Consider the following 13,359-nt stretch of genomic DNA (forward strand, 5'->3'; position numbering starts at 1 on the left):
AATTTAGGACTACATGGGCTGAGTTTGTAAGTGGATATAAGTATAAGAGTATTTGATTTCTTTGGATTGACCCTTAACTGGCATTGCGAAAATTCTGTGCGTAACTGGCATCATGGAGTCATTTTGACCCTAGCAAGTATTAATGCATTTTAAAAATCAACATAAAAGAGCCTTTATAAAAGAAATGGTTTTTTTTAACATGCCTTCATTCATTCGTCAATTAGTTCACTAAATAATTTTTCAAATTTCTGTGTAATTATTTTCCCAAAAATTTGTTCTTTTATTAAGACACATTCAAAAAAAATAGAGGGATACGTGACTTTTAAAAAATTTTTTAATTATGTATTAAATTTTTTTAACACAATTTTCATGATTAAAAACTGAACAGATGTGATTAAAAAATATACTACAAATTAAACGAATGTTTACTATATTTTCACAAGCACCAAAATTAATATTATTTTAAGTCGGAAACACAGTCGGTCACACAAATATTATGTTGCTCAGAATATCTGATGTTTCACCATTAATTTGAAACTGTTATCGAGAAAACTAGCTCTCTTTCGAGTTGATATTTCGATCTCAACACTACAGCTGTCAGACAAAAAATGTCTTATGTGAATGGTGTGGTGACCCCACGGAAACTTTGACAAATGAAATAACAGAAAGAAAACAGAATCTCATAAATTTGTCAAGAATGTATAAACAACCTGCTCAAAAGGTACTGATAAAAGGATGCACTTCTTTTCAAGGGAGTGGCATGTTGATGATTAATGCGTGGGGTTGAGGGTTAAGTACTAGAGATTCGGCCTATTCAGCCCTTTTGTCATATATTTGGTTTGCTGAATAATGCTTGAGTATTTGGCCAAATATCTCTGTGAATCTAAGCACAACAAACCAATTTTCAGAAGTTATATTAATTGGAATTTTTCACATAAGTTATAAATTTACTGGTTATATTTTATTGTGTGAGTGTAGGCCTATATTTCTTTTTGTGAAAGAGGTTACGTAGGGAGTGCATTTCTAGTATAAGGAAAATATGAAACTGAAAACAGAATAATATTAACCTATATATATACCATTGTTAAATTTGACTGACAATATCATGACAATAAAAATTGTTCAATTACTAGTTTTTTAATATTTATTTAACTAATAAATTACATAATTAAAATCTGATATCTATCATTTGAAATTACCAGTAATTTTATTTTCAATTAAAAACAGATTTTATTTATAAATATGATGAATTTTAAGAAAATTGATATTCAGCTACCGAATATTCAGTATTTGACAATCACTATTCGTCCCATCTTTATTAAGCAGGCACTATGCATATGCGCCAGTAGGCATGGCCTTTTATTATCCGATGAGCACTACTTGATTGCTACTAATGTTGGGACAGATTTTGAAGCACTTGTTGGAGGGTTACCTCTCTCTCTCTAGAGGCATTCCAAAAACTTAATTTTTTCCATAAGTTATTGAAACAGTGGTGATTATAATCAGTTGTACTATCTGTATAAGTATTTTTATGGCTGTTTACAAATAGAGTTTACGGAACTATTAATCATAGCCTTCCCCATCCAAAGGTGGAGCTGAAAGGGCTCTAGCCCCCAGCAATTATTTTTCTCACACTAAAAATTCACCGAGAAAGGCCCTTAAAAAGCCTGGCCAAGAATCTGCTTAAGATCCCAGTATGGGCCCTTCACCACTGTGGTGGTTGAATAGGCATAGTGACGGGCTCATATCGTGGAGACCAGAGTTCGAACTCCACCATCCTCACAGTGGTAGTCAGTTGAAGTTGGTTTTCTGTGGTTCCCAATTTCAAGGCACGAATGTGAGCCGATCTTCCTGTTAAAGAGTCTTGCCACAGAGAGCAACAGGTCTAAAAAAATGCAAACATTCAACCACTTCATTCACAATTTGAAATACAGATGGCAGCACAAAAAATTCACAAGAAATACTACATACGCACTCGGATTGTAAAGCCCCGTTTCCATGGGAAATAGAAAAAGCGGGTTTAAAACCCACTTCAAGAATTTTCACCAACGACTGCTCTTCGTTTCTTTTCTTACGAAGGGAAAAAGTCGTCAAGCGGGTGCTAACTCCAAATGCTACCGTAATATTTCACATGTAAACGGGGTTTAAGGTACAAACACACATCCGGCACAACTCAATCGGTATCAAATTGCCTATGGCAATAGACCGGAGTTGTGGCCGATTTGAAAGAAAAAGAGGGGGGGGGGGGCATACTCCCAATAAATATAAAAAGGTGAAATTTTGGTTGATATCACGGTTTATTTAAACTAGGCGTCTCAACACGTGCATACAAATCTCACCGTTGGTTACCGTCAATCATAACTCACGAAATAAATGATGAAATTAAAAAACTTACACGGGTTTCATTGTTCTCGTTGAGGAGCGAAAAGTGAGCCGGCCAATGGCTAATACATGTATATTTCAATACGCTTCAAAGATTTCACCTTTTTTATTTTTGTTGTGTAAATAAATCGCTCCAACGATGTTCCAACCGATACGTTCTTGAGTTTTGGCGGCACATACATTCAACAAAGCGGCTGCAGCGCCCCCACATATGGAGGAAGGATTTACCACTGGATTCACTGATAAAAAATTTTCTTTAAATTTTTAAAATTAATCTCCAGTGACTTAAAGTTTTTAAATATATATTTTTGAATCTTTGTGAAATTTTATGTTGTGCAGTGCTTTGAAAAAGAAAAAAAAAAGATAAAGTTAATGTATGTATATATTTTTTTCTCATCTACAAAAGAGAAGTAATTAAAAAAAACTACCTTTTCCTCGAGAAATCAGTTTCACGAGTTATGTTGTTTATGCTTTGGACCGATTTGACGACAATTTATTTTCTATAACTGAGGATCATTTTGTGTTTGTGGGTTGGTATAAAATTTATGCTTAATTATATAAATGCTCTCTTCATGTGCGGTATTTATAAGCAACATGTCAATAAACTCATTAGTATAGAGTGTTGCGCCATAAGAATTTCTTGAATAATCCAGAACTTCTAAAATTCGTCTCTTTAATTAAATTTTAAGCACAGTAACATGTCTTCCACTGTATTCGTGTTGATGTATAAACCGTTGCTACATGCAGTGATTTTAAAAAAAAATGTTTACTCGGACTGTATAAATGACTTGTACTTTGCCCCATTCAGTATGGGCGTATTTGTTTTTTTCTATTTTTTTGCGAACTGCCCACGATCCCGGCCTTCGTGAATTATACAAATTGGGTTTTGGCGATTTACTTCCATGGCGAGAAAAACACCCGAAAGCATGATGAGAAATCGCCAAGAGTAGGATGGAGTCATGGTTTCAGACAATTTTCTTTGCTAAAGAAAGAAATTGGCAATACATCCCCAAAAAAGAATGATACTATAGGCCCGTTTACACTAATTAAATGATCGAGTATAGTAAAAGTCTGTTGTAATGATCTGTTATAATCTCAATATAACGAGTGATTGTCACAGAGTTAATGTTGCAAAAAAACATTTGCTCATAACGACAATTTTTCCCATGATTGTCAACTGTCGTTATAACAGACTTCTACTGTAGTTAACTAAATTTGCCAAGTACTTTTGCATGTATGCCAACATCAAGACCTGTTCAAAAGTGTTTAATTGGTGAGTGATTTGATAGATAAGTAGAATAGTCCTATCTATGTTTTTTTTTTCTTATTAAGTAGGCACTATGCACATGTGCCGAAAAATGTAGTCTGGTTCATTATTCATAATTTCTTCACTTACATTAGGACAGGTTTTAGAGCACTTGACAACTTAAAATTGAGTTAACAACTAGATCACTTATCACATGTAAACAGGTCTTAGGATCGAGATTAAAATACAACATCCTACACCAGTTACTGGATTGAAAATAATCAAGACCGGGACTCTACTTTAAATAATGCAATGATCGGACAAAAGAAGCTCTCTGGATTTGGTCAAAAACAGTCTTTAGATTCAATAAAAATACATTTGCGGGATTAAAATTATATGGGCTAGTATGCAAAAAATTAATGGAGATATGGAATGTGCAAAGTTGGTGAAAGAACTTTTTTTTGAAAAAAACCAAAAAATGGATTTTTTTGGTTTAAACCAGGTTCTCTTGGTTTTAAATAGTATTAACATTAAAAACAATAAAATTTCTGAAAAATCATTCAAACTTCTAAGAATTAATTAAGTTAAAAATGTTTATTAATGTAATTAACACTATTCCCATACTAATTAATTAATAAATGTTTCTTACATTTTTATAAAAACCAACTTTTACAATTTAATTTAACTCAAGGGATTGCTTTGTGTGTGTTTGAAAATTCTTTTAATGTTAATCATATGAAGATGTTTTTTCTCCAGTTACTTTCAGTATGCTTAATTAGGAAGCTATTTTGCAAAAACTAATAAAAAATAGGGGAATATAATGTATTTAATGAAGTATAAATAATGCAGATTAATTAGCAATGATTTACGATACACAAGGTGATTCTGATTAATATTAAGATTCTGATTTGAAAACATTGTAAAAAAGAATGTTTGTCAGAATGACTTAAAAATTGACATGAATATTCCTCAAGAAATGGAATTTTATTAAGTAAAGGAGGGGAAAAAATACTTAAAAATGTAAAATTAATTACATCATCCAACACTTGGGAAATTTGCTCACTGAATGGAAACAATAGCCAGTCATGGCAAAATGATAACTTAATTATAGCATTACACGATTTCATAATTCATGGAAACATCACAAAAAAGTGAAGTAATTGAACTATAACTTACTCAAGAAATGTTAAATATGTTGTCCACCATGTTCTGGTTATGAGGTGAAAGCACAAAAATTCTTGTTCAACAACAGATCAGAGTATGCCATGATCATGATGTGGATGCACTTGCAATTCACCTTTAGCAAACCAAACGTGCCCCCACGTTAATATTCCTGAGGAACTTCTGACATATAGGGGATGTCTAGTAGACATAGACTAGTGTACTAGTCTATGTCTACTAGTCATTTACACTAGTCTTTGTCCTTTAGGGACAGCTTGTGTCTTTATTGGATTATAAGACTACCTGTGTGTGTGTGCCCCTAGCATGATAGTGTCACTACTGTTGCTGCTTCTTTATGAAGGAAAAATACAAAAAAACCCTACGAGATAATACACCATTACATTCAGATGTGTGATGCAATCCTTATTCATGAATTTGCTAAAGATAGAGCATCAGAATGTAACTAAAGGTTAGAAAATGTGGTAAGAATGAGAAATTTTGGCTTCTGTATATCACTTTAAATAACTAAGATACTTTATGTGAATAATATATATACATTCAGGCCACTTTTATGAGACTTTTTGGAAAAAAACCACTTATACCACCTTATACCATTTAAAGATATATCATCAGAATGTCCCCAAGAATATAAAATGTGGTAAAAATGGAAAATTTTGGCTAATAATAAACCAATATGATATTTTTCAAGGAAAAAATGATATTTAGGCCACTTTTATTTGATTTTTGAAAAACCAAACTGGTTTTTTTAAGAAATCACTTCGTTAAAACCAAGATTTAAACCAAACAACCCTGGAAATACGTGAGAATAAGATATTCGAACACAAAAAACAATATTACATTCTGGGAAAATGGTATTTATGATACAATATACGAACAAACGGGCTGTTGAATAGTCTTTACTTGTTAACTAGGAGAAGACCTTTTAATTGCCTCATTATGAGGACTTGAAAGAATTGACTAGGAGTAGAGGCTTAAAGTCCAATCTGCAGGGTGCAGCCTGTAAGTAGCCATGTTTAACCCGTGGTGAACGGACGCGGATGGGCTTCCTCCAACCCGCACTGGCCAGCGTGGAGGATTACGGCCAAAAACCCTCTAAAAAGAAATGTGAACTCTGTCAATAAACTGAGTCCCTCAGTCCCCAGCAGTCTGAGTGTCCCCCTGGTTACGGCAGCAACCAGCAAGATATGAAGACAGAGGGTGCTAAGAATGTCTGGGTTGGACCAGGCTGCCATAAGATGATGACCTTGGCCACGTATAATGGACAATCTCTTTCTTCAGAAAATGGTTTGCAGGAGTTGGAAGAATTGGAAGGAATAAATTAGGGCATTTTAGGTATCTGTGAAATAAGAAGAAAAGGAGAGGAGAAAATCGAACTTGCCAGTGGACATGTATTTTACTACAAGGGAACAGATAATGGAAGAACCAGTGGAATAGGATTTCTCATTCATAAAAAGTTTTTCAAGAAGAAACCCCAAAAGTGGACGTGGAGAAGCCCAACTGGAACAACAAGTGAGATCGACTACATCCTTTCTAATAAGAAGCATATGATCCAAGACTGCGGTGTTCTCAACAAATTCAATACAGGAAGCGATCATGGACTGGTTAGATGCAGAATAAGGCTTAACACTAGAATGGAAAGAGCAAAACTTATCAAAAATAGAAAAACTGTCATCGATATGGTAAAGTTTCAAGAACATCAATATAAATTCCAGTTACAGCTGAAGAACTGATTTAATTTGCTGTATAACACTACTGAGGATGGACAAGATGAAGATGTCAGGAAGTTTAATTGCAATATTGTAAAGAAAGCATTGGAAGATAATAGGAGCTTACAATCAGCAAAATGAAAACTGTGTGTTGGGAGGAAGGAAATTTTTGCACGAGAAAGGACAGATGGAACAATCACAAAAGATGGAAATGAAATCATTAGTATTGTTGAGGAATTTTATAATACTCTATACAAACATGAACAGGATCGGGACAGGGGAAAGGGAGCAGGAAGGAAAGAAAATGGAGCCAAATTTGTACAAGTAGCACCTGTGCTGAAAGAAGAAGTTTATAAGGCTATAAGATGTATGAAAAAAGGGAAATGCCAAGGTGAAGATGGGATTTCAATAGACATTATTAAAGAAGCAGGAGAAGAATTTGCCAGTATACTGGCTGCTTTGCTCACAAATTGTCTCACAAAATCAGATGTGCCTGAAGATTGAAATAATGCAATGATGGTTCTTCTTTACAAAAAGGGTGAAAAAGAGGATATCAAGAACTATCCACCAATCAGTAATTTATGAAATCTTTGCCAAAGTGCTGACATATAGGCTTGAATCCAAATTGGACGAAGCTCAACCAAAAAACAGGCAGGATTTTGAAGTGGATTTAGTGCAATGGATCACATCCAAACAATCAGGGAACTTAGAGACACATAAGGAATACAAATTACCATTGTGTACGGCCTTCATTGATTTTGAGAAAGCGTTTGATTCTGTCTTCACATCTGCTTTTGTTAAAGCTCTAGATATAATTAGGGTAGAGAAGACTTACATCTCTCTCTCTCTCTCAAGAAAATATATGACAAAGCAACTGCAACGATTCGTTTGGATAAAGGAAAAGCAGAAATTGAACATGGAAAAGGAGTCAGACAGGGTGATACTATCTCACCAAAACTTTTTACCGCTGTTTTAGAAGAAGTATTCAGAAAACTGGATTGGGATAAAAAAGGAATTAAAATAAATGGATAATTTCTCAACCATTTGCGTTTTGCAGATGACATTGTTGTTATCAGCAGTAATCCAGATGAACTAGAAGAAATGATACACAAGAATTGGCGAAGGCAAGTATTCAGGTAGGCTTGAAAATGAATCTGCAAAAAACTAAAGTTATGTTCAACCTGTTTGCGTTGAAGAGGACAATCTTGCTCAACAACACAGAGATAAAAGAAGTAGAAAGCTATGTATACCTGGGACAAGAAATTACCATGGACAATGGAATCATTGATGAAATAAACAGAAGGATCAGGATTGGATGGGGCACTTTTGGCAAAAACTGTGTAATTCTGAAGAGTCACATGCCATTATGCCTGAAAAGAAAAGTGTTTAACCAGTGTGTGCTACAAGCACTGACTTATGGAGCTGAAACATGAACGCTCACAAGCAAGACAATACAAAGGCTACAGACAACACAAAGGAGCATGGAAAGAGGTATGCTAGATATCACAAGGAGAGACAGAAAACGAATCACTTGGATAAGGAACCACACAAAGGTATATGATATCATGGAATCAAACGTTTGAACTGGAAATAGACTGGACATATTGCAAGAAGACAGGACAACAGATGGACCACAAGTATTCTAGAGTGGTACCCCCGTGGTGTTAAACGTCCGAGAAGGCGTCCCCATGCAAGATGGATTGACAAGATCAGAAAAGTGGCAGGAGTCAACTGGGTGGCTAAAGCCTCAGACAGAGCAGAATGGAAAAATTTAGAAGACCTTCATCCCGCAGTGGATTGAAAATTGTGGTTGTTGATGATAGTGATACGAACAAACAAAAAAACCCTCTAACATGCTAAAGGACTCATTTCAAACGCTGTGGTCTATACAAAAGCCTATTATTACTGGTGACCTTTAGGAGGTGTCGTCAGATTTAGACGATAACCATTGAACATTGAAGTCCCAAACACACCCCATGTCACATCTCTCAGAGATATCAAAGTATTCCAGAAGGATGGATGTGTCCGGACAGACAATAACCAGCAGTAAAAAAAATAATGGCAACCTTTTGCATTGTTAAAGGAAATAATATTCCGCAATAGAAAGAAAATGGCAGACAAAAAAGAAAAGTGCTAAAAAAATAATTATGCCATAGTTAGAGATGTAAAATTCTCGAGAATAATCTTTAGGAAAATATTCTTTGGCAGGACTGCTATTATAAATAACTTGAGAATATTCTTCTTATTCTTAAGAATATTCTGTTATTTATAATATAAATATATATAATAGCCTATCCTTGAAAATATTCTCTGGAAAGACAAATAATAAGAATTATTCTCAAGTTATTTATATATATATATATATATAATAGTAATTAACTATATATATATATACCACATTCTCACATGCTGCAAACGGCACCAAAAAACCTATTCTCTGGGAAACAAACAGCTTAAAGCCCTGTTTTCATAGCAGCAGGTTTTTTTGAGTCACATACAACATGAATCACCCAGCACAACATGCCCATGACTCACCAAGAAGAAAGGCAATATGACTGTTTCCCTACAGAGTGCAAGAAGCCTGATGCCAGGCATTATTGGCAAATTGATTTTAAAGGAGTGAAATGCATCTTCTCTGCATTTTTGTGTTCTCACAGAAATCAAAAGTTTAACTGGAGATATGGGGACGGCAGAACAGTTGATGTGCCATGCTAGGAAAACACAAACACATAGCATGATAAAGAGTTTCTTTCCATGTAAAATGGTCCTATTTGGTTCACATGGCATAAAAAATGCTACTCCTAGGAAAATAAGGCTTATATCACTTACCAGCTAAGCTTGTGTAAATGGCCCTTAAGCTGTTTTTTCCTAGGAGCAGGTTTTTTTTGTGTCATATGAACTGAATAGGATCATTTTACTTGGGGAATAAAGCGTAACTTTATCACTCTATGTATTTTCCTAGTGTGGCGTATCAGCCGTTCTGTCCTCTACCACTTCTACTACTTAACCATGCATGCACCTTGCACACATTCCTCTACAGAATTTATAACTAATTGGTACATTCCGGAATATGCGTGTATGTGTTGTGAACCTAATGTGAAGTTTGTTTCTATGTAATGTATAGCCATCAATCTTTCTCACTATGAGTGAAGTGTAATGGTTAAATAATTGTACCATTGTATGCCTGTTGCTCTGTGGTGATCCTTTTAATGGGGAGATCATTTGTGCCTCAAAGTTGGGAACCACAGAAAACCAGTTGCAGGCGAACACCACTGTCGGGTTTGAAGCGATGTGAGTCCGTCACTGACCACTCAACCACCATGGTTCTGTCCCCTACATATTCATATGTATTTGTCATTTTGCAAAACAAAAAATCATACCAAATACACAAAAATGCAGAGAAGATTGGCAAAACATGCGGCATACGACACATTTGTCTCCTCTAGAACCAGTCAGCCAATCATGTCAGATGTAAAAGGCTGGTGTGAGGTGCATTGTGCTCTATAAGAAAACAGTCATACTGCTTTTCCTATTGGCAAGTGGACAGCATGTCACTGGGCCGCTCATGTGATAAACAGCACAAAGAAAGTTGGTTCTAGGAAAATTGAGCTTTAGTTGGTTAAGTCGGCTAGTAGAATAGTAACCAGTCTATCTTCTTGATTGAGTTAGCATTTCCTATTATCCAGTGAGTATTCACTACTTAATTACTTACATTGGGAGTGTTTTTCAAGCATTCAACTACCTTTAATATATTTAACTGAATCACAACTTGTGTGAACAGGTCTTCTGGTTTCTGCTGTTTTCCCAACTTTAAGGTGGTATGAAAATGTGTCAGATGACCATTTGAAATAGTCTCTGCACAGAGCAGACACCTTCAACACGATCAAGCTCATTTATGTGTATTAAATGATTAAGCAGTAGAATCTGTCCCAATGTAATTGATCAAGTAGTGAATTCTCATTGGATAATACGAGACCATGCCCATAGTGCCTACTTTATCAAAAAATTAGACCTGATCCCCTTATTCTACTTATCTATTTAACCAATTAATCACTTGCCAACTAAACCTACGTAAATGGCCCTTAATGTTCACATAACTTCTAAAGTACTTGACTTAGAATTTAGTCAACTGCTTAATCACTTAACACATGTAAACAGGCCTATACTCATATGCCATGAAAATTCAGGCACCACCACCAGACGTCTAAATATATATAAATCTGACAGCATAAATACATTAGGATAACCCAGACACTCGGAACACATCTTCAGACAAGTACCAATTCAGCAAAAATTCTCCAGAGGAATGTTTACAAGATGTGTGTATGATTAAGTAGTGGTATTTACTCATAAAACACAGACTTTCAAATATTTTGCTGTAGCGATTCTCTTAAGCTTCTGATATAAAAACGTTGCTTTCCCAAGTTTCTAAAAATTTCTTGGGACTCTCAGTATCTTATTTTTAATTGAGGTAGTCTCCAGAAAAAACTTATCAATGAAAAGGTTTACAAATTTGAGAAGTAACGGCACTGGGAGCTCGGGTCTTGTAGTCCCATCCTAAAACGTTTTTTGCAATCTGCGTACATCTCTAACTAAGTTTTGGAATTTTTATTCAATTATAATGAAAAAATTTTAGCTATTGATGACATTTAGCAATGTAATATACACCATAAAAAAACTGTCTGTCTTCATAACAACTATATTTGCTTTCATACCATTTCTTATTTTACAGCAGAATGTCTTCAGAGAATTTCGAAAGTTTGGAAGAAGATTATGTGGATATGAAAAATGCGTTATCAAAGAAAATTGATAAAGACCTTCCTAAAGCAGTTGGGGAAAATCGTAAAAATATGTTGCGAAGCCTCCAGAGAGAAATGGATGAAATTCAACGTGTTCTTCTGCAAATGGAAAATGAAATGAAGTTTGCTCCGAATCCTTACAGATTACACATGAACACTCGTTTAAAGCAGTATCAGCAAGAATTTGTACAGATGAAAAAACGAGTTGGCGAGCCATCAGTGTTTTCAGCTAGAAATGATCTGTTGGATAGGCCGACACCTCAACAAAAGAATATGACTGGTGGAGATGCTGCAAATAGAAATCGCCTGTTGCAAATGGACCAATCCTTAACAAGAACTTCTGAAAGCGTTTTACGTTCGCAGCAAGTTGCGGAAGAAACCGATCAAGTTGGCGTTGCTGTTATAGATGAGCTTAATACTCAAAGGGAATCACTTATCAGAACAAAAGAACGATTAGTTGACACTGATGATAATCTAACAAGAAGTCGAAAAATTCTTCGTACCATGTACAGAAAAGTTGTCACTAACAAAGTTATTTTAATTGGTATAATTTTACTGGAATGTGTTATTTTAGGAGCAGTGGTATATATGAGGTTTTTCAAAAAGTGAAAACAGGGTGGTCAGTGTATAGATTTTTATTATTATATGTATGTATAGTCGGATTTAATATCAAGTAATTGTCTGGAACAATGTGATTATTATGACCTTTTGATTATTATATATTTTAAGAAACATTCAGTGTAAATAAGTATGCATACATATGAAATTATATTGTGAGTGTATGAAACTATTTTTTTGTGTAAAATTATGTTTCAGTTTCATCAATAGAATTTGTCAGATATACTGCAAGATAAATTGAATTTTTTTTATAAATGTTAATTTTTTTATAATATGGGTCATTCTTACGAAATTGGGCAAAAATTTAAAAAAATCAAATATCAACCAAAAAATGTTTATAGACTGATAAATAAAATAGTCAGCACAGCAAAGTTTGTTGAAATTCATGGTGAAAAATTTGAATTTTAGCAATGCTAAGAAATAAGCGAATCCGACGTTGCATTTTGCCTTGTTTCAGCACTTATGCTTGACACTCGCAACATGTTCCATCTATTTTTGTATTTTATTTTCAACTTGGGCAACCACTGATATTCTGAATAATATTTTCCTCAATTGCATTTTTTTTTCGTGTTTCTTACTTCGTCAATTTTATGGGGGACAACAAATTTTTAATTTTTATTTCATTTTGCTAAAGTACTAGAGACACTCTCAAAGCCAAGTCTTCAGATGAAATTATTATAGCTTGATGTTCCAACCAAGAAATCTGGATTTTTTTTTTCAGTTTTTATTCCCCCTCCCCTCGTGAAAACTTGTGATCAAACCTTACTTCAAGTTACCTAATGCCATGACAAAGACATTTTTACATGTTTCAACACTGATAAAAACTAAGCATGTTGAAAGCATGTGCTTGTCAGAAATAATAGAAGTCGCTGAACTGAAACGTAGTAAAGTGAAAATAATTTACTATTATTTGATTCACAAAAAAAGTAGCCCGGAGAAGAACATTTAATAAAAACACTCTTCTTTTTTCAAGAATAAAATGAATTTGTGATATTATTTCCAACTGTAATTAATTTGAAAGTTAGTTCAAATGCTGGCTACATTCTTACCTTTTCAACACAAAATTTGATTGGTTCAAGTCCTGCAACATCAGTTACCACCTACCTATCGTTTCCAAATGTCACCAATGGGAAAAAAAGCTGGGCAAAACTTTCATTTGGCTATTAACTATTGATAAAAAAATATTTAAAATTAAAAAAAAAACATGAAATATGTGAGCGTATACAATCTTAAAAATATATATTATTTTAAATGAGACTATATTCTTGATTTAAGATAAAAAGTTATCATTTTAAAATTTGAAAAAATGGGCTAGGGACAGCTAGAAAGACATTTTCTTAAGAAATGAAAATCTGTTTTAGTGAATTTTAAAAATCCATTGTTGAAAAAATCATAAACTTGCGACATTTCAGAGACAAGAATGTAA

General features: G+C 34.2%; 2 protein-coding genes across 3 annotated transcripts in view; one reads left to right on the forward strand and one right to left on the reverse strand.

The window, feature by feature from the left end:
• Positions 1-2,578, reverse strand: part of LOC149083208 (kinesin-like protein KIF23) — a 52,141-nt gene extending 49,563 nt beyond the window's left edge. Inside the window, exon 1 of the mRNA XM_089236403.1 lies at positions 2,396-2,578. Coding sequence (XP_089092529.1) covers positions 2,396-2,406 — 11 coding nt within the window. The 5' untranslated portion in view covers positions 2,407-2,578. The remainder of the gene's footprint in view (positions 1-2,395) is intronic.
• Positions 2,579-2,799: 221 nt separating this feature from the next.
• On the forward strand, positions 2,800-12,903 carry Vti1b (Vesicle transport through interaction with t-SNAREs 1b). Of its 2 annotated transcripts, none has more exons than XM_089236405.1 (2): positions 2,800-2,912; positions 11,252-12,185. In XM_089236405.1, the coding sequence occupies exon 2, from the start codon at positions 11,253-11,255 to the stop codon at positions 11,922-11,924; it is 672 nt and encodes a 223-aa protein (XP_089092531.1). In that variant the 5' UTR covers positions 2,800-2,912; position 11,252; the 3' UTR covers positions 11,925-12,185. The 2 variants fall into 2 exon arrangements, with proteins under 2 accessions (XP_089092531.1, XP_089092530.1); XM_089236404.1 differs by having other exon boundaries at positions 2,820-2,912; positions 11,249-12,903.
• The last annotated feature ends 456 nt before the right edge of the window (positions 12,904-13,359 follow it).

This window comes from Pholcus phalangioides, unplaced genomic scaffold (genome assembly GCF_987345545.1).
Source record: "Pholcus phalangioides strain wild (caught in Gottingen) unplaced genomic scaffold, Ppha-v1.0 ptg000009l_1, whole genome shotgun sequence".
Classification (NCBI taxonomy): domain Eukaryota; kingdom Metazoa; phylum Arthropoda; class Arachnida; order Araneae; family Pholcidae; genus Pholcus; species Pholcus phalangioides.